The 21,842-nt window shown below is 42.5% G+C and overlaps 1 protein-coding gene across 3 annotated transcripts in view; it reads left to right on the forward strand.

Moving 5' to 3' along the window:
* TMC6 (transmembrane channel like 6) overlaps positions 1–21,842 on the forward strand; it is a 113,137-nt gene that overhangs the window by 55,561 nt on the left and 35,734 nt on the right. For all 3 annotated transcript variants that reach the window (XM_073684183.1, XM_073684186.1, XM_073684184.1), the window contains 6 exons: positions 14,884–15,030; positions 15,971–16,076; positions 19,926–20,010; positions 20,110–20,364; positions 20,633–20,823; positions 21,435–21,579. In XM_073684183.1, the coding sequence (XP_073540284.1) occupies positions 14,884–15,030; positions 15,971–16,076; positions 19,926–20,010; positions 20,110–20,364; positions 20,633–20,823; positions 21,435–21,579 (929 nt within the window). The remainder of the gene's footprint in view (positions 1–14,883; positions 15,031–15,970; positions 16,077–19,925; positions 20,011–20,109; positions 20,365–20,632; positions 20,824–21,434; positions 21,580–21,842) is intronic.

Below are 21,842 nucleotides of genomic sequence, written 5' to 3' on the forward strand. Positions count from 1 at the left end.
GGGAAGCCGCTGGGGGCCGGTAGAGGAGGTGAGTATCCCGATCACCTCCCCTTGCCACCGCAATGCTGCGATCGACCACAGCATTGAGGAGGTTAATGTGCCGGGAGCGGTGCAGGAGAGCTCCCTGCACATAGTACCGGGTGTCAGCTGTGACAATCAGCTGACACCCGGCAGCAATCGCCCCGCACTGCTTGTGTGCGGGCGCGATTGCCATATGACCGAATAGTACGTCATTGGTCCAATAGGCCCAGGTCACCAAGATGTACGATTAGGTCATACGTCAGAAAGCAGCTAACAGTCTATTCAGTAGGACTATCAGCTGTGTATCCACCTGACTTCTGCACAACACAACTGATGGTCACAACCCCATTTATAAGGCAAGAAATCCCACTTATTATACCTGACAGGGCACACCTGTGAAGTGAAAACCATTTCCGGTGACTACCTCTTGAAGCTCATCAAGAGAATGCCAAGAGTGTGCAAAGCAGTCATCAAAGTAAAAGGTGGCTACTTTGAAGAACCTAGAATATAAGACATATTTTCAGTAGTTTCACACTTTTTTGTTAAGTATATAATTCCACATGTGTTAATTCATAGTGTTGATGCTTTCAGTGTGAATGTACAATTTTCAGTCATGAAAATACAGAAAAATCTTTAAATGAGGTGTGTCCAAACTTTTGGTCTGTACGGTATCTGAGGTTTCCAAGCACTTTTCCCTTGTTCATAAAGGGGATGTGTCAACACTGAAATTTGAAGGTACTGAAAAAGTATACAAACCAATTAGAGGGAAATTTTAAAAGGAGAATTCTGAACAGAGAATCACATTGGATTTTCAAATTGCAAATGAGAACTCGGTCGAGCCTCAACATAACACCGGATCTCATTTCACAATATACATAGTTTGCTTCATCAATTCATGCCTCCTCAGTTTTTAACCTTCACCTTGGTATATTTATTTATTTATTTTACTCTCTTTTATAGTGCCATTAATTCCACAGCGCTTTACAGACATTATTGGCACAGTCCCCAGTGGGGCTCACAATCTAGATTACCTACAGTATGTCTTTGGAATGTGGGAGGAAACCGGAGGAAACCCACGCAAACACAGGGAGAACATACAAACTTCTTGCAGATGTTGTCCTTGGTGGGATTTGAACCCAGGACCTCAGCGTTGCAAAGCCGCAGTGCTATCCACTGAGGCACCGTATATGTGTATTTAGCTAACCAGTACCGGACTAAACCAAGATTAAGGCTTAACGCTAAAACGCGTTGTTTATTTTTCTGGATTATCTATGGTTTGCCGTCATTATTATTTTACAAGGAATCAATAAATATTGAGCGAGGCTGCGTCCTCTAGTCAGCCACACTCATTGGACGGCTGCGTCCCTAGCTGGGGCGCAGCCTCACTCAACACCGAGTAACTGCAGACTTATTGATTTGGAACGGACAACCTCTTTAACCATGGATTGATTAACCATCCAGAACGGTATCTCCTTTACGGGGCGGACCCCGGGGAGTGTTGGCTGATAATTTCCAAAAGCTGGTTGGTGGTTTTGGTGGCTGGTGGTAGAGGCTATCGCTGCACATATCTGTACACATGGGCATATCTAATTTTGCAATTTTGATGGTTTAAGTTTTGAGCCGCTGTTCGCAAAGACTCCACCTTGTGCATTTAGTAAAAAAAAATGTTTCAGCTATTTATAACTATTTTTTTAAAATAGGTTTTCTCTTTATAACACCCAGGCGATGGATGCAACAATAGCACTTTAGGTTTTTATGCTAAGTGGTCTGGGGGTATTTGCAAAAAAAATCTTTGTTTTTTTATTTAACAATTTTATTACATTGTTTCTTTGCTAATTGTAATAACAGCTAGATTGATTTTTAAACTATTGGTCTGATGGTATTTGCAAAAAAAAGGTCATTTTAAAACCATTTGTTACACTGTTTTTTTTATTTTGTTTAATTGTGGTACCCAAGTGATGCCACTGTAGCTGGATTGGTTTTGTAGCTAGTGGTTTGTGATATTTGTGGAATGATCAAAGGAAAGGTTGCCTGTCCTCACACTGTCAGTTCCATTGAGCTGCAATATATATTATTGCACTGTTTTTCCTACCTGCAATACCCGGATGGCGCCACTGTAGGTCTGGCCTTGGTTTGTGGCACTTACAAACAACTTAGAATCATAGAATCATAGAATGGTAGAGTTGGAAGGGACCTCCTGGGTCATCTGGTCCAACCCTCTGCTCAAAGCAGGATTCACTAGATCATCTCAGACAGATGTCTGTCCAGCCTCTGTTTGAAGACGTCCATTGAAGGGGAACTCACCACCTCTCGTGGCAGCCTGTTCCACTCATTAATCACCCTGTCAAAAAGTTTTTTCTAATATCTAATCTGTGTCTCCTCCCATTTAGTTTCATCCCATTGCTTCTAGTCTTTCCTTGTGCAAATGAGAATAAAGATGATCCTTCTACAATGTGACAGCCCTTGACATATTTGTAGACAGCTATTAAGTCTCCTCTCAGTCTTCTTTTTTGCAAGCTAAACATTCCCAAATCCTGCAACCGTTCCTCATAGGACATGGTTTGCAGACCAGTCACCATTCTGGTCGCTCTTCTCTGAACTTGCTCCAGTTTGTCTATGTCTTTTTTAAAATGTGGTGCCCAAAACTGTACACAGTATTCCAGATGAGGTCTGACCAAAGAGGAGTAAAGACCGATAATGACTTCACGTGATCTAGACTGTATGCTTCTGTTAATACATCCCAGAATTGTATTTGCCTTTTTTGCTGCTGCATCACACTGTTGACTCATGTTCAGTCTATGATCTATTAGTATACCTAAGTCTTTTTCACATGTACTGTTGCTTAGCTCTATTCCTCCCATTCTGTATATGCTTTTTTCATTTTTATTGCCCAGATGTAGTACTTTGCATTTTTCCCTGTTAAAAACCATTCTGTTGGTTGCTGCCCACTGCTCCAGTTTATTTAGGTCTTTTTGAATCCTCTCTCTCTCTTCTCTAGTATTAGCTATCCCTCCTAGCTTTGTGTCATCAGCAAATGTAATCAGTTTACCCTCAATTCCTTCATCTAAATCATTGATAAAGATGTTGAACAATACAGGTCCCAGGACGGAGCCCTGTGGTACCCCACTTGAGACATTCATCCAGCTGGATGTAAAGCCATTTACAACCACCCTTTGAGTCCGATCACTAAGCCAGTTATGAATCCACCTAACAGTTGCCTGGTCCATTTTATACTTGGTCATTTTTTCAATAAGGATGGTGTGAGATACTTTGTCAAATGCTTTGCTGAAGTCAAGATATACTATATCTACAGCATTTCCCTGATCCACCCAGTCAGTGATTCTGTCATAGAAGGAAATTAAGTTAGTCTGACATGACTTGTTAGTTACAAATCCATGCTGACTCTGGTTAATCACTTCATTCTTATCCATGTACTTACATACATGTTGTTTAATAATTTGTTCAAAGATCTTTCCTGGTATAGAAGTCAGACTCACCGGCCTATAGTTCCCTGGGTCCACCTTCTTCCCCTTTTTGAAGATGGGAACAACATTTGCTCTTCTCCAGTCTTCTGGGACTTCTCCTGTTCTCCAAGAATTTTCAAAAATTATGGAGAGTGGTTCTAAAATTTCTTCTACGATCTCCTTCAGTACTCTGGGGTGTAATTCATCTGGACCTGGAGACTTGAACTCATTTATGTTAGCTAAATATTCCCTCACAATCTTTCTGTTTACAGATAACTTGGATTCCTCTATTCCTTTAAAAGGACAGTGAAGATCAGTTGATGTTACATTTTCTTTCTGAGAGAAAACAGATGCAAAATAGGAATTAAAAAGTTCGGCCTTCTCAACATCCTCTCTTACCATTTCTCCATTTTCATCCTGTAAAAATCCTATAGCATCTTTGACTTTTCTTTTACTTTTGACATACCCCCAAAATCCTTTTTTATTGCTTTTGACATCTCTTGCAAGCCTTAATTCATTGTCAGCTTTAGCTAACCTAATACGTGCCCTGCAGGATCTGCAGACTGCATTATAATCTTCTTTAGATATGCCTCCCTCTTTCCATTTAATAAACATTTCTTTCTTTCTTTTTAGCATGTGTTTAAGTTCTGTGTTCATCCATCCTGGTTTCCTTAAATGCTTCCCATTCTTCCTACTTTTCGGGATTGTTAATGATTGTGCTTTGAGAATCTCATTTTTAAAAATTTCCCATCCTTCCTGGACATTTTTGTCCTTAAGGACATCCAGCCATTGGATCCCTCCTATTCTCTTTCTGAGTCTCTTAAAATCTGCCTTTCTAAAATCTAACCTTGAAGTTTGAGTCTTCACATGTCTTCCTCCTCTAGTTATCCAAAATTCTATCATAGCATGATCGCTGCCTCCTAGGGTCCCAGCCACCTTTACCTCCTCAACCATTTCCTCCCTGTTTATAAGGATTAGATCCAAAGTAGCAGATCCCCTTGTTTTCTCCCCTACCTTTTGGAAGATAAAGTTGTCAGCAAGAGAGGATAAGAATTTGCTTGACCTGTTAGTTTTACTCGAGAGAGATTCCCAACAAATGTCTGGATAGTTGAAATCTCCCATGACCACTACGTCATATTTTTTGGAGAACTTGGTCATTTGATACATAAAGAGTTCATCCATATCTTCAGCTTGCCCAGGTGGCCTGTAGTAAATGCCTATAATGGTGTCCTTTCCGTTGTTCTCTCCTTGTATTCTTACCCAAACAGTTTCCACAGAACTCCCAGTCTCTGAAGCTTCAATCTCTGTGCAGATATACGCTTTTCTAACATACAATGCAACACCTCCTCCTCGTTTATCAAGTCTGTTTCTTGCAAATAAGTTGTATCCTTTTAGCCTTTTATTCCAATCATGTGTATCGTCCCACCAAGTTTCAGTGATTCCAATGACATCATATTCCTTTTCCTGCATTAGTAGTTCCAATTCTCCTTGTTTGTTGCCCATGCTTTGTGCATTTGTATAAAAACATTTTAGTTTGTGATTGGTTTCTCTTCCTCCCATATTTTTATTATTTAAATTGTTTTGTCTTTGTTCTTCTTTTCCGCTTCCAGTAGCAGAGATCTCAATAGTATTTGTCAGCTGTATGGCTTTTTCTGGCCTTTTGCTTCCCTTCCCACATTGTTCTAGTTTAAAGCTCTTCTGATGAGTGTAGCAAGGCGACTTCCAAATACATGTTTTCCAGTCTTCGTAAGGTGCACCCCATCTCTAGCAAGTAGTCCATCGTATAGGTAATTCATTCCGTGATCCAGAAATCCAAATCCTTGTTGACGGCACCATCGACGTAGCCAGTTGTTCACCTGTAGAATCTTATTCCACCTCATTGTTCCATGGCCATCCACTGGGAGGATGGATGAGAAGACCACCTGCGCTCCCAATTCTTTCACTTTCTTGCCTAAGTCTTCAAAGTCACTGCAGATGGTTTCCAGGTCCTTTCTTGCGGTGTCATTTGTCCCCACATGTATTAGCAGGAATGGGTAGTGATCTGTAGGTCTGAAAAGTCTTGTTATCCTGTCAGACACATCTTTAATTTTTGCTCCTGGAAGACAGCACATTTCTCTTGAGGTTATGTCTGGTCTGCAGATAGCGGCCTCTGTTCCTCTTAACAGGGAATCCCCCATGACCACCACTCTCCGTTTTTTCTTCACAACATTCTTCTTTCTCCATCCAGGAGGATTCTGAGGGCTTACAAGGTTATTCATTGCTGGCAAAGTCTTATTTTGCTGTATTTCTTCATGGTTCTCCTGCGTGAGAGCCTGGTACTGGTTCCTGAGCAGTATGGGTGCTGACTGCCTCTCGATCCTCCTGCTTCTGTGGGTCACATGCTTCCATTCCTCTGTTTCATCAGGTGCAGTTCGAATTTCTTCTTTCTGAATCATGAAGAGATAATTCTGCTCTGTCTAAGAACTCTTCACCTTCCTTAATGATTTTCAAGGTAGTTAACCTCTCTTCTAGATTTCGCAACTTTTCCTCCAACAGGGACACAAGCTTGCATTTCTGGCATGTGAAGTTTGGCTTTTCCACTGGCAAGTCTGTGAACATGTAGCAGGATATGCAGCTCACCAAATGGCTCCTGGACTCTTCCATGTTCTTATTGTTAATGTATCTATTATTATACTTGATTATTCTTTAGGTGTCAGAGCTAAGTTGGGATCATGATACCTAGATTCCAGTTTACAATTAAGGCCCCGTCACTCTTAGCGATGTTGCAACGATCCCGACAACGATACGACCTGTCAGGGATCGTTGCTGCGTCGCTATGTGGTCGCTGGTGAGCTGTCAAACAGGCAGGCTCACCAACGATCAGGGGAGCAGCGACATTGTGGGAAGAATCTTTCCACGATGTCCTGCTCCTGGTTACCAGCCTGCTGAAGCAGGAGCAGGCTGGTAACTATGGTAAACATCGGGTTACTAGGGGCACACGCGCACCTAGTAACCCGTTGTTTATCATGGTTACCACTCTGCTACAGTGAGCGGGAGGTTACCGCTCACTTTAGCAGGCTCGTAACCATGATAAACAGCGGGTTACTAAGTGCGCGTGTGCCCCTAGTAACCCGATGTTTATCATGGTTACCAGCCTGATCGCTGCTCCCGCTGGTCACACACAGCGATGTGTGCTGACCAGCGGGAGAGCAACGACCAAAAAATGGTCCAGGACACTGTGCAGCGATCAGCGACCTCACAGCAGGGGCCTGATCGTTGCAAAGTGTCACACATAGCGACATCGCTGGTGAGGTCGCTGTTGCGTCACCAAAACCGTGACACAGCAGCGATCTCGCTAGCGATCTCGCTATGTGAGACGGGGGCTTTACTGCTTTGGCAGTTTTGAGTTTTAAAATTACTCTCTCAATACTTAACTGACAGCCAGAGCTAGGCCAAGAATATTTAATTTCATTATCTATGTCACAGAGTTTAAACTTTTAGCAAACATCGGGTATAAGGCTCATTTATATTTTAGTAAGTGCAATTGATAGTTACAGATGACATAGTTATCATTGGGAAATAGGATTGGTTAATTTGATGGGGTGGGGAGGTCAAGTCCATTTAAGTTGTTAAATGGCCCCTAATAGTAATTTTTTTAGGGTGAGAATTGAAACAGCAATTCTGTGTTTTCTGTTTAGTTTTTACACTGTTCGTTTTTGGTATAAATGTTATCTTGGTCTGTATTAAGGTGATGTAAAACATATGTATCAATTTTATATCTAATACACAGTAAAAACACCACTTGTATTTACAGAGACATATTCTGAGGGTGTTTACCTTTTTTTTTTCTTTGGAAGGATGAGCTCATGATTTCATATAATCTTAAGGGGCATTTATTCTATATGATTCTCATGAATGAGTGCTCCTAGGAACGCTCATTTCACAATAACTGTATAGTAAAAATAGGCTGCCTTTCACCTGACAAATGAGCAGAATTGAGTAAAATGATCTTTTGGTTTGCTTAAAAAAGACCATTGTTCTTCAGTGTGTCTTCCTGTGTAAACAGGCCTTTACCCACTGAATTATCTATTACCCATTGTTCAGTGTGTTTCTGAAGCACAGTCTGCCTGTTCTTCTAGCAGTTAAACAACCACTGATCAACAAAGAAGCGGCTGTTTGCAGACCTTTAGTGCCGTCAGTCAGTGGGTGTAATCAGACCTTTATTATAATACACAACAATACGTAATCATTGCATTACTAGTGTATTACACATGTCAGTTTCACAAATGGCCTATTAGACATCTGAATCTGCCAACTAAGGAAGCCTATGTCAACTGTGAACAACCTGTAAGTAGGTCACAAAGGCAGTCATAAAGCTGGAGCCCCCTTCCCTTCTCTGATGCTTAGATGTCATGGTACCAGTGGTGTTATGATCTGCAACATGAACTAAGGAAAGATAGGGGAAAGCTGTCCTTACAGTAAGACTAAGCTGAATCCCTACGATGTAGCAGGCTGCCTGTTCCTAGTGAACAGACCTGCCTTCGTCCTCGGCTAGTCTGAACGAAGACCTATAGAATTAAGGGAGGGGTCCCTAAAAGAACTAAGGACTGGGACAAAAATGGGACACCTCCTAAACAGAAGTTGTTGCAGAACACAAAGACAAACTGACAAAATGTACTAGAGGTCCCAGGGGACCAAGCGAACTTGACAGAGAAAGGCACCGAAGCACCAGGCTAGAAAAACAGACAAACACTGGAGTCCAGCACAGCCAGAAGGGCGGAGCTGGAATATAAAGGCAGATGGTCACGTGACCGCAAAACACAAGATAGAAAAAACAAACAGGAGGGTTCTAACAAGGGGCATAACTAGAGTTTAATGGGCCGTGGTGCAAAATTTAGACCTGGGCCACCCACCTGTATGTTGGTCAGATGTATTGGCCTTGTAGCGTTCTACATCCTATAAACACATTCGTGTTCACCTCTAATGGACTAATGGCCCCCCATTATGGCTCCTTTTTTATAATAATCTCCCCCATCCTGGGCCCATTCCAGTAATAATGCTCCCTATCCTGGGCCCCTTCTTGGTATACCATCCTTATGTAATGACCTCGATCCTGAGCCCCTCCATTCTTCTCCAACACATTATAAAAAGGAATAAACCATTATTCTTGCCTTCCTCCACTCCCACGCCGCGCAGCTTCCTCTATTGTAGCCTGCAACTGACTTCGGAATGACGTCACTGCCGTGCAATACATCTCAACTAAATGTGTGTCTGAGGACACACATCCATGTGAAATTTATGCACCCTCCCGCATGAACTCAGTTGTGATCTCATCCTCTGCGACCATGATCGTTACGCCCCTGTGTAGTACTCTTAATCATAGCAACTAAGAGATTATAAACAGCTGGGATCAAAACCATCTTCAATTCTGGCCATTAAAGCCAAACCGAACACATCTACTTTATAATCGGCTTATCCCGTCTGTCTGTCCGTCCAGGAAATCCCGCGTTGCTGATTGGTCCGGCCGCGGCCAATCAGCGACGCGGGATTTTAGAACAAGATGGCGGCCGTTAGCGGCTCATCTGCTGCACGAAGGTCAGTGGCGATGCAGCTGGGAGATGAAGTACCGCACAGGCAGTGCCGTTCCCCGGTCCTCACTAACACGGTTCGCTGATTGGTCGCACCCGCCTGGCCGCCACCAATCAGCGATATTGGTGCGAAATTTAAAACACCGCTTCTCTGGTCGCAGCTGATCAGCGACTGGCGCAGCCCGGCTGCGAATTGGCGCTGGATTTGAAACACGCAGGCCACCGTCGGGAGATCAGCGGCGACGCAGCCAGGAGATGATCGGTGCTAGCCGGTCATCTCCCGGCTGCTCGCAGCAGAAGTACCCGCACAGGCAGCGCCGCTCCTCGGTCCTCACTAACATGGTTCGCCGCCGGCCGTGACCAATCAGCGGTATTGGCGCCAAATTTAAACATGCTCTCCGGCCAATTGGCGCCGGATTTAAAATAAGTACGCCACCGTCGGGAGATAGCAGGGCTGACTCCGCCCATGTGGTTATGTTACTCACCAACTGCCCATGACGTACTGAACATGTTTTGTCAGTCACAGTGTGTGATGTACTTCTGTCACGTTCAGTGAACACGTTCTGTCAGTCACAGTGTGACGTACTTCTGTCACATTTACTGAACACGTTCTGCCAGTCACAGCGCGCTGAACAGACTATTTGCAGCTGCAGTCAAGGGGTCTCCTGTTTCGCGTTCCACGGTGAGTGATGGGCTGTGGGCGGGGTTATCCCCCATCCCATCACACCCAGCATCCACCGCACGCGCATTCATTGACAGAGCGCGCGGTGGATGCTGGGTGTGACACGATGGGGGGATAACCCCGCCCACAGCCCATCATTCACCGTGGTACGCAGAACAGGAGACCCCTGGCTCTAGCCGCAAATAGTTGTGATGTAAGCGGAAGCAAGAGCCGGGGGAATTACGTGCTGGCTGTGCGTGGTCAGCGATGTTGTCACAAGCAGTATTGACAACATGACGTAATTACAAAATTCATTAGGGGCCCTGGGGGGATACACTGGGGGGTTAATTTAAGGTAGTGCACAACCCATTTTAACAGTGCTTCGCTGATTAGTCGCGCCCGGTCGGCCGCATACATATTCTAGAATACCCGATGCGTTAGAATCGGGCCACCATCTAGTAGGATATAGCTGATGTGCTGCCTGATCATCATTATGTACGTGTACTTTAATTTGAGAAAAGTACTTCCGCTTTATGATGTGCATGTGCTGGGATAGGGTTAATCACAAAATTTATACAAATAAAATAAATATCTGCCCATCTAAGCTGTAACTAAACAGATTCCATCACCTATACCAAGAGAAAAGTCCAGTGGTACAGTTTTGTGTAGGCCAAGCTTATTGCAGCAAGCTCCCGTGTCTTCCCAGGCTCTGACTTGCTCTCTATGCTAGCTATAGACTTCTATAAACCTCAGTTACAAACCCAGCAGCTTCACATAAGCTAAATGGCCTTTCCCCAAAATCCACACTGGAGGCAGCAGTATTCGGAGGCCTCACTACCTTCCTACTTGACACTCCGTAATTAACCACACACTCAGAACGAACACTTGGCCAAACACTCATATTGTTTTGCTGAGAAAACTCTTTCCATAATATTATTATTTATTATTATTATGTATTTCTATAGCACCAACATATTCTGCAGCACTTTACATTTTAGAGGGGACTTATGCAGACAATAAATCAAAATAGCAAATAAATCAAAATTACCAAATAACACATAAATCAACAGATACCAAAAGGAGTGATATTCTCATATTGTCGAGTACTTTGACAACAAGCTTACATATTGTAAACCTGCAGCTGGAAGTCATATGATGATTTATTTGTGATCTTCCTTATTCTCTTTACACATTGCACAACCTTATTCATGTGCAACAACAGTTAACGCTAATATGACAATGATAATATGGCTGTATTTGGCATCAAAACTCAAAGACACAAACTTTGCGATTTTTGAGAAGCAGGCAAAGCTTAGATGCAAGTGAACATGGTCAAGTGCAATTTACACCTCAAAAGTGATGTAAATTACAGCAGAAATGTACTCCATTGGGGAGTACATTTCTCACGCTATTGCACACCCACTGAAAAAAGTGGCAAATTTACTAGGGAGGCATGCGCTACTGCAGCGCTGGCTGGACGCTACTGGCCGAAATCAGTGAAGTGTGTCATTACTCACAGAAGTTCATGTCGTTTGGTTGAGCCGACCACCAAATTGCTGGGCTTACGCAGACTGGTGCAAGGCATGTCCTGTAGCCATGGGAAAATTATTTTTCAGCCAAGGCGCCGGGGGAAGATGAGAGAAAAAAATAACCTTACTCAATTACAGGTTTTAATCAAGTATACAATTAACATCTAATAGGAAAAAAACCTTTTGCATAGAATAATAGCCTTACAGATGATGATCTTTCTGATGGAGTATTTAATTTGCTATCTTTTCCGTCTTGCCCAGACTATCATAAACACTTCTCCAGCCACGACTTTTACAACAAAGATACATTTGACTGCTCACATTTACAGCACCGTCTCCATCTATTCCCAACCTGCACAAACTCCTCATCCTACTGTCACCCTAATGCTGAGTCTTTGCAGTATTTGTCACTGTTACTGGACCTGTGTGGCACACATTACTCCTCACATAATAATGCCTACTACTCTTCCCCTTATAAAGTCAAATGCCTCCTTTTTTGCTCTCTATATAGTAAAATTTCCTCTAGAAAATATTAAAACCCTGAGCAAGTGCCCTAGAAAACAGTGCCCTCGTTTTGTCCCTGTAGAAAGTAATGAGGAGTTGAGGACCCTTTGACAGTCACAATACCACAGTCAATATTGTTCTCCTAGAACAATGCTTTTTAATGCCCACTTAACATATAATGTTTGGAAGTTTAGAAGATGTCTTCTGGTTATGCGCAGTGCACACCTCTGAAGCCGGGAAGCATACAATTGGCTACAGAGACGCAGTGACGCTGCTGGAATGAGCGGCATGCGTGCGCAGATTTGCATGAGTTGACGATGAGGCCTCGTTAGCATAGGAAATGGAGACATTACAATTCAGTTAAATAAATGCTTTCAAATATACAGTACAGACCAAAAGTTTGGACACACCTTCTCATTTAAAGATTTTTCTGTATTTTCATGACTTTGAAAATTGTACATTCACACTGAAGGCATCAAAACTATGAATTAACACATGTGGAATTATATACTTAACAAAAAAGTGTGAAACAACTGAAAATATGTCTTATATTCTAGGTTCTTCAAAGTAGCCACCTTTTGCTTTGATGACTGCTTTGCACACTCTTGGCATACCGGGATGGTTAGACAGGGAGTTTAATCACACACAGCTGACTGCTGCTGGATTGGAGGGCATGGGGGACCTGATAGGTTCCCCTTAAAGGGAATATGTCACCCCCTGGGCGATATCAGACCTCCACTATGGGCATACAGGTGATAGAAAAGTAAATCTATACTTATCTGTATGGCCCATAGCAGAGGTCTGATTGGAAAACAGACTTTATAAAACCAGATTTCTTTGCAGTCTTGGCGTCCGGGGGACGCCAAGCAAACCCCTCCTATCTGCTTACTATTCCCCTAAATCGCCGCCTCTGTGCTAAATTACCATATTCCCCTGTCCCCTGCACCTCACAGGGCTCTGTGACAGGCCCTGTGACGTGCCCAGCTCTGCCTCCCCTCCCCAGCATGCGCTTTGTTTCCCTCCGGCCCCTTTTGGCTGCGTACTGCCAGCCGAGTGGAAGTCTCAGTGACTCACTGTCGCTTGCGCAATACAAGGCTGTGGCGCCGTACGCAGCCAAATGGGGCCGGAGGGAAACAAAGCGCGCTCCATGGGAGCGGCGCTTTGCTCATGCGGGGGAGGGGAGGCGAGGCAGAGCAGGGCACGTCACAGGGCCTGTCACAGAGCCCTGTGATGTGCAGGGGACGGGAGAATATGGTAATTTAGCACAGAGGCGTGATTTAGGGGAATAGTAAACAGATAGGAGGGGTTTGCTTGGAGGTCTGATATCTCCCAGGGGGTGACACATTCCCTTTAAGGAAAAGTCTCCTAGAGAATGAAACACCTTGGCCCTATTCATTAAGACTGGCATGCAAACTACTAGTGTTGATGAATCGGGGCCGAAGTCTATTAACAGCCAAGCAGACATGACCTTCACTAAAAAGTGGTGCGAAGATGAGACTGAAGGAACATGGTTGCTCAGTAGTTAGATGCTAGCTCTGGGGTTTTAAGCATAATCATTAAACTCATTAATTAATCATTATACTCTTTTTCCTTCGCGCTTCCTTTATTTTGAAATACATCGTAATATGTCAGGTAGTGAATAAAATGCTGTGCATGTGCCTGAGATGGATGGATAGATTAGGGAATGGACAGGGATCACAATATATAGAATGGCCCCATATAGTTGGATAACTCACTTTATTGGTAGGTAGCCTGAAAAAAGATAAAGGTCCTGATTAATTAAGACTTGCTTTTGAACCACAAATCTTCATAAGGGGCATGCAGGAATAAGATGGGCTGAATTCATGCCACTGAAGGAGTTCGGTGCATCTTATCATTGGCACGCATCTTGCCGGAAATGTTACTTCAGTCAGGGACTGGAATAACACTTGCTTAAGAAATGCTTCCACTTTAGATGGGCAAGTGTAGCCACGCCTATCCCTTTCCAGCTCCACCCATTTTTGACACAGCTGCCCAAGACTGGTGTGAAAAGTAGCCAAATTTTCGCATTGCTCAAAAACTTTTTCATTTTTTTTTTTTTCATCTCCCCAAGTCTTTTATGCCAGTTTTCTGGCATAAACACTTTAATGAATCTGGGCCTTTGTGGGCTGTGATCAGTTCATAGGGAGTACAAGACTGCTGCAGAGTGTTCATGGTTTGATACATACGTACTTGTTTGGACCGTAGAACTGAGATGGCTGCTCCATTCTCAGAGGCCACCTGGCTATAAGTCTTAAAATTAGCTTCAGCAAAGTGAGCAATGAATGCTCCAATGCATGAGATTCTGGTCACACAAACGTGATGGCTGCAGTCAATCAGTGGCTGCAGCGTTGACTCATTGTTCAATGTGACAACCACTAATTAGTAGAGCTGTGGGAATAATCTAGTTAGACTTCTTTATCACCAGCTATTAGAAGCATGGTTTATCAATAACGCATGTGTTGAGGGAGGGCACCAACGTCCCTTCACGGTTGACCAAGTGAGTGTCAAATTATTATGTTGATTGCGCAATCCACAGAAAACCAAACGGAGGCAATGCTCTGTATGGGAGGATTCAGAGAATCTCTAATCCCGTTTTTTTCTACTTAGCATTTTATATTGTTTTGAGTTTATCAATAGCCAATCATTTACAGCCGTACTAGAGTACTACAGGCTTGAACCAATGTTAGTACAATTATTACGGAAACACACATATGGTCATATATCATCGTTAGTTCAGCGCATGATGGAAATTTCCAAGGTTACCCATCCCGGCTCAGACTAGTCAGATAACGGGAGCAGGGTGTCTCACAGAATGTTCTTGTGAGAAAAGGTTAGTGTGGGAAAGATACTTGGGAAGCATGAGAAAAGAAGGAAAGAATGCATGTTATGCAAGGAGTATAATAACATGATTTTAAAGCAAGCAGACAAAATGGAGTTGCTATAGCATGAATGTCAATATGTCCTTTACACATGAAATGCTGACTTGATAATTTAGGTAGATCTTGGAGGCGCTGCTTAATTATTTTTCATATGTTTTGCCTGTAACATGCCTTTAAATGTGCACAATATTAAATGTTGTTTTTTTTCTCTTTTCCTCACTCAATATTGTTGTAAAGGGCGCTGTAGAGGGGGTATGCTGTCAGAGTATTATAACCGCACTGTGAGAAAACGACAGTCCAAGAAGCGTCCATCTCTGTACACTATGGAGCGATGCGCGAGACCCAGCATAAGGCAAAGGGATGCATCTGCAGAAGCCGAAGAAGGTAAGGATTCGGCTGAAGAAAGAGTAACACAGACCTGGACCAGGCATAACACAATGTATATGTTGGGAAATCTCTTTGGCTCCTCACACATGCTCAGTATATTATTCTCATTAACCATGGTACTTTGAAAAAATTAACCAGGTTAAATTGTGATTACAATAGGCCTTTTCTGTGCTAAGGACTTTTAGATTGGTCAAGTAATTAACTATTTTCCAAGCGATTGTTATTTGACAGATTGGATTATTGAATAGGGATTTTTTTTGCCCTCTTCTGGATCAATAGGAGAAAACAAAGTATTAAGGAAAACCTTGTGTTAAAGGGGTCGTCTACTACTTGGACAACCCCTTCTCATTTCTAATGTGTGGCCCCTTTTAAATAAAAACACCTATACTCGCCTCCCGTGCTCACGCTGTTCCAGCAGCTCGTGTTCCCGGGGCTCACGTGAGGTTGTTACGTCACACGAGCCCTGCACGCAATCACCTCTGGCGTCACTGTTCCCGCATTCGGACAAATCAAACATCAAGAGGAAATCGGAGGGCAGTAGCAATTTCCTGTTAATGTTTATTACGTTCGAAGGCTGGGAGAGTGAAGCCGGTGCTGATTGGGCGCAAGGCTTGTGTGACTTAACAACCTCACAGGAACGTGAGTGCCAACACTTGCTTATATCTCGCCATCATATTCCGCCGCGCATTAGAGATAATCATCACTGTCCCCATTGGGGCTCATAATCTACATTCCCTATCTGTATGTCTTTGGAGTGTGGGAGGAAACCGGAGAACCAGGAGAAAACTCACACAAACACAGGGAGAACATACAAACTCCTTACAGATGTTGTCCTTGGTGGGATTTGAACCTAGGACCCCAGCGCTGCAAAGCAAAGGTGCTACCCACTGAACTACCGTGCTGCCCAAATTTATGACCTTAAAAATCTTTTTACCAGAACATCAAATATTGCTGGTATCAGAACTGCAGAAAACATCGGGAGCACAACGGATCCGACTGCTTAAGAACTTCCCACTGAGCCTTCGTGTAAAGCGAGAGCTGAGGTGAGGGATCGCAAACAAGCCCCCACTACCCCCCCAAACTGCAGTGATAGACAAATTTAGTAACACTATAATAGTAGGCTTCGAGTTAGTTCTGGCAAGTATATCAATCAGTCCAGTTAGTAAGTCTATACAGCACAGAAATAAGTAGTCTAATGTGTTTTTTTTTTTATGTAATTCCACTTTCCAAATATTCTCACCACTTCTTGTCAAAAGCAGTGCTTCAGCCGAGTGTGTTTTGTTGCTGTTCTGGACTGCAAGTGATGCTTCCTCTCCTCCTAGTTAAGAATGGCACCATAGGGTGGATGCACGTTTGTCTCCCTACTACTCCTACTGAAGCCATTTAAATTCAGAAGAGGCGAGTTCTCAAAGTTATAAATCCAACAATTCTCCAAACGCTGTTGCAATTTTTATTTCTATAACTGTGCGTAGATTATAGGGGGACGATACTGGACATGGGGAGGACAGAAATAAATGTACAGCATAAATCCTTATTAAAAGTTAGTTTCTCTCACTTTAATGTTATACTTACAGGATGTATAATTAAAACCAATTCATCAAATAAAACTACAGTTGCACATAAAGTGACCTGTTTCACCTAACCAGGCTTTCTCAAAGGTCCATAGTGAAAGACATCCACACCTGGTATTTAAGCCTTACAATTAATTATATCCAGGTCAGGGTTAGTAGAGTAGTTCTATGCAGCAAGAAATAAAATAAAAACTAAAAATGAAAATATATGAAAAAAAAAAAATTAAAAATAAAACAAGCTACAATCTACAATTACACATGGTGATTTTGATGATACAAGATGTTTTTTTTTTATCTATTTTTCTTTTTTAACATCCAACATCAATTCTGTCTCCTTCGTAAAAATGAAAAAAGAAAATTTTTCTGTAAATTTTTTTTTTTCATTTTTCCGAATCAATTTGTGAAGCTCCTGGTGGTTCACAATGCTCACCACCCATCTAGATAAGTTCCCTGGGGGGTCTAGTTTCCAAAATGGGGTCACTTGTGGGGGAGCTCCAATGTTTAGGCACACAGGGGGTCTCCAAACGCGACATGGTGTCCGCTAACAAATTGAATGGAAAATCGGCTCAAATTGTTAGCGGACACCATGTTGCGTTTGGAGAGCCCCTGTGTGCCTCAACATTGGAGCTCCCCCACAAGTGACCCCATTTTGGAAACAAGACCCCCCCAGGGAACTTATCTAGATGCATAGTCAGCACTTTAAACCCCCAGGTGCTTCACAAATTGATCTGTGAAAATGAAAAAGTACTTTTTTTTCACAAAAATTTTCTTTTAGCCTAAATTTTTTAATTTTCACATGGGTAACAGGATAAAATGGATCCTAAAATTTGTTGGGAAATTTCTCCTGAGTACATCGATACTTCATATGTGATCATAAACCACTGTTTGGGTGCACGGCAGGGCTCAGAAGGGAAGGAGCGCCATTTCACTTTTTGAATGGAAAATTAGCTCCAAAAGTCAAATTGCGCTCCTTCCCTTCTGAGCCCTGCCATGCGCCCAAACAGTTGTTTATGATCACATATGAAGTATCGATGTACTCAGGAGAAATTTCCCAACAAATTTTAGGATCCATTTTATCCTGTTGCCCATGTGAAAATGAAAGAATTGAGGTTAAAAGAAAATTTTTGTTAGAAAAAATTAAAATGTTCATTTTTTCCTTCCACGTTGCTTTAGTTCCTGTGATGCACCTGAAGGGTTAATAATCTTCTTGAATGTAGTTTTGAGTAGCTTGAGGGGTGCAGTTTTTGGAAAGGTGTCACTTTCGGGTGTTTTCTGTCATGTACACCCCTCAAAGGGACTTCAAATGTGATGTGGTCACTAAAAAAATGGTTTTGTAAATTTTGCTGGAAAAAAGAAAAACTGCTGATGAACTTTGAACCCTTCAAACTTCCTACCCCCCAAATTTTTTTTTTTCCAAAATTGTGCTGATGTGCTTGGGGAAATGTTATTTATTAACTATTTTGTGTCACATAACGCTCTGGTTTAGCAGAATAAAAATTCAAAATTTGAAAATTGCGAAATTTTCAAAATTTTTGCCAAATTTTTGATTTTTTCACAAGTAAACGCAAATATTATTCACCTAAATTTAATACTAACATGAAGCCCAATATGTCACGAAAAAACAGTCTCAGAATCGCTAGGATCCGTTGAAGTGTTCCAGAGTTTTGACCTCGTAAAAGGACACTGATCAGAATTGACAAAAATGCCAAGGTCTTTAGGGTCAAAATAGGCTGGGTCCTGAAGGGGTTAAGGATTGAAGCATGGCTTCATCATGAATTGAAGAAAAGAGCTAGCACTCAAAAAACACTCCACATGACCCCTATTCTTCTAGGACCTTTTTGCTGTGAACAGGTAATTGAAGTGAGTTATCCCATGGAGAGCAGACATGAAGTCCATATCTGAGGTTGGGAGGGGACAAGTTTATCACCTCCGAACTTAACTCTTCTGGTCTTCAAAGTAATTACATCTGACGCTCTGGCACCAAAGTCATGTTATGAATATTGTTTTTTTTTGTGACAGGCATAAGTCGTACAGTCAAGGGAGACATATTTTCAGCGTTTTGATGAACATAACACATTTACTTACATTACTGGGCAGGGCAGCCTGCGCATCAGTCCCAAATTAATATCGGACAGATATACAGACAATGTTTCCTATCTATGAAAAGTTAAAATCATGATTGGAAGTATGGCATTAATATTTTCCGCCTGGAACATCCAGGTGGGCAGATATCCTGAAAATTGGGGATCTCATAATTTTTGTTACCTAGCCACATCACATTGACCAGCCCCCAAATGAACTCACCAAAGGGAGGTGTGTGGGAGCGACTGTTATTTAATAAATACAGATTCTGAATTATAATCATGGTCATTCTTTGATGATACAGTTCGCTGTAGTTCTGTACCATTTTCAAAGGAGAGCGCCCTTCTACAAAGATCAGAGCCATTCCTGCGACCACAGGTTTAGTAATTTTCTTTTGTAATCCCTTGTTTATTTTATGTAATTGTGTATATACTGTATTTTTTGTCCCCTTTTGTAACATCTTTGTATATTTTTATAAAAAACTGCCTACTTTTTGGATTAAATATATAAAATGTAATAGCTTTGTTCCTCTTGCTCTATAAACCGCATTCCTAAAGCCATCTGCTACCTGTAATGGGTGTCCAATCGACCTGTATAAACGATTTGTGGTAACAGCTAGTTTTCTTGCGTTGATACAGAGCTTAGGCAGTGAAGGTACCGGAGAGTGTGTTTTGTGTGTGTATATATAATATATGTGTGAACAGACAGGGGATTTCGCAGATATCCCCCCGCTGACAACAATTTGTCACGAACCAGCACTCCGCTGCATCCAATCGTCAAGTCAATTACGTAATTGACTGACAATTGATGAATGAGGCCATGGCTGCTTTTGTTACTAGGCCAGTTATTGCGAAACTCAGTGAACGTATAGTATATACACAACCAATTCCAAGGCATGGAATATTATACATACTCGCGTCTCCTGAACTGAATTGGCTTCTGTGAGAGTATTTTGGAGATTCACCCTATAGTGCCATTCTAGACAAGTAGTAGAGAGAGAAAGTACTGCTTGCAGTCCAGAACCACTGAGAAAGGCCGTTGGCTAAAGCCAAAAAATTTTTTCCACTGAGGTGTGGTGATAAAAATTGGAACGTGTAATTGCATAAAAAATCCATTAGCCTTCTTATTGCTGCAGGGGAAAGACTATTACGATACTTGCCAATCCTAACTCCAAGCCTTTTAATTAGGGAGCTCTCCATTCTTTAGTGCTTCACTACTGTCAGTTCTTGCCTGTTACAGATACTTGACATTGGATGGTGGAGGAATTTGGAAGGGGAGAAATATTAACCCTTGCTGCAGCTCTGTATCAGATAATATCAGCCTGGTGAGACACATGAGAATTGCCATAATTTATCTATATATTTTTCAATATATATTCACTTAAATTATGTATTTAATGTTTTTTTTTCTTCTCCTTGCACAGACTATACATAGATTCTGGCTCATGTTGCTGTCAGCTCTGTGTACTCTGCGACCCTGGCATGTGGCTCTGAAGCAGATTGGGGGAAGATTTGGATCCAGCGTTCTCTCATATTTTGTTTTCCTGAAAACTCTTTTGGGGTTTAACATCTTCATGAGCCTCTTATGTCTCTTGTTAATTGTCACTCCACAGGCTGTCCATCCACATGGGTCACCAAACCCACGAACATTTACTAGTCTGGAGCTCCTGACAGGAGCGGTGAGTGTGTACGGGGTCTCTAATATATTACTGCAATCCTTTGGACTCCTATACTCCATTCACCTCGACTAGGTGATTAAAGTGTGGTCATGGTCGATGTCCTGGGATAGCCAAAATACAGTTGAGTTTGGGAGCCAGTCAGACATCTTCAGAGACCAGTATGATTATTTTTAAGTGGTTTGCAACAAGTTCTTTCATAGTCATGAATAGAAAACGACCCAAAGAGTTGATTTATCTTCTTCTTTAAACACTTTTCTCTTGTTTTTAGGGTTATTTTACGGATACGATCATGTATTATGGTTATTACAGTAATTATACCCTAAATGATGGCTGTTCCTCAAAGTCCAATACTTCAGAATGTCCCAAAGACCAGGCCTGGCTTCCGTATCACATACCTCTGGCTTATCTTTTCACTATCGGATTTGGTTTCTTGAGTACATGTATTATATTGGTGTATAGGTATGAACATGGTGTATCTACTGACAAATTAATTTAAAGAAGTTGTCCAGTACTTTATATTACCCCCCCCCCCCCAATGTATTCCCCCGGGGCCCCTAAGACTTTTTGTAATTACCTTATGTTGATTTTTCTCCCTGTGAGCGCCGCTCACAGGTATCATGTGACCCCCCACTGACGTCACGACAAGTGAGGCGTGACTCAGCGCTGGGGTCCCCGCGGTGGCTGCTGGGTTGTGGGCGGGGCTACCCCCCCCCCCCCCCGCGCGCGTCACACCCGTCATGCACCGTGTGCTTTCCCAATGAATGAGGAGAGCCCACATCCTGGCATCCACCGTGGAACCAGGAAGAAAAAGACCCCCGGCTGCTGCCAACGCTTAGTGTGACATCAGCGGATGTCAGAGCCGACTGCAGCCGGGGGTCACGTGATGCCTGTGAGCGGCCAGTGATAGCGCCGCTCACAGGCATTATCTGCAACGTAAGGTAATTACAAAAATCCTTAGGGGCCCCGGGGGGATACATTGGGGGGGTAATATAAAGTACTGGACAACACCTTTAATATTTTCACAAGTTTTGACTATTTAATACTAATCCAATTTCTTTTCTTATATGCAGGATGTCTTGTTCATTTGGTGAAAATTTCAGAGTAGGATTTTTCACTGGAGTTTTGGCTCTAAAAGTATTCAGCTCCTGGGACTTTAAAGTGAACAGAATCCATTCTGTGCAACGACAGAAGCAGAATATTCACATGCAGTTGAAGGTGAAGTCGGACCTCCTATATCAATGAGTCCATGTCCTCAATTTGTTACATTCTGCATAGTGGTGACGGTATCGTGCAGATTTCAGGAAAATGAGATTATAGATCAACTTTTAAAAGCACACGAATAGTGATGAGCGAGTATGAATAGCTAACCCTGTCGGCGAGCACGCATTTAGACTGCTCGCTGTGGGAAGTGAGCATTGTCAATCAAAAGAGGAAAAAGGCCTCTAATATGCAAATGAGGAGGTGTAATGGTGCACCAA

The sequence above is a fragment of the Phyllobates terribilis genome, unplaced genomic scaffold (assembly GCF_046119375.1).
Source record: "Phyllobates terribilis strain yellow unplaced genomic scaffold, ASM4611937v1 Scaffold_5__5_contigs__length_657084704, whole genome shotgun sequence".
Classification (NCBI taxonomy): domain Eukaryota; kingdom Metazoa; phylum Chordata; class Amphibia; order Anura; family Dendrobatidae; genus Phyllobates; species Phyllobates terribilis.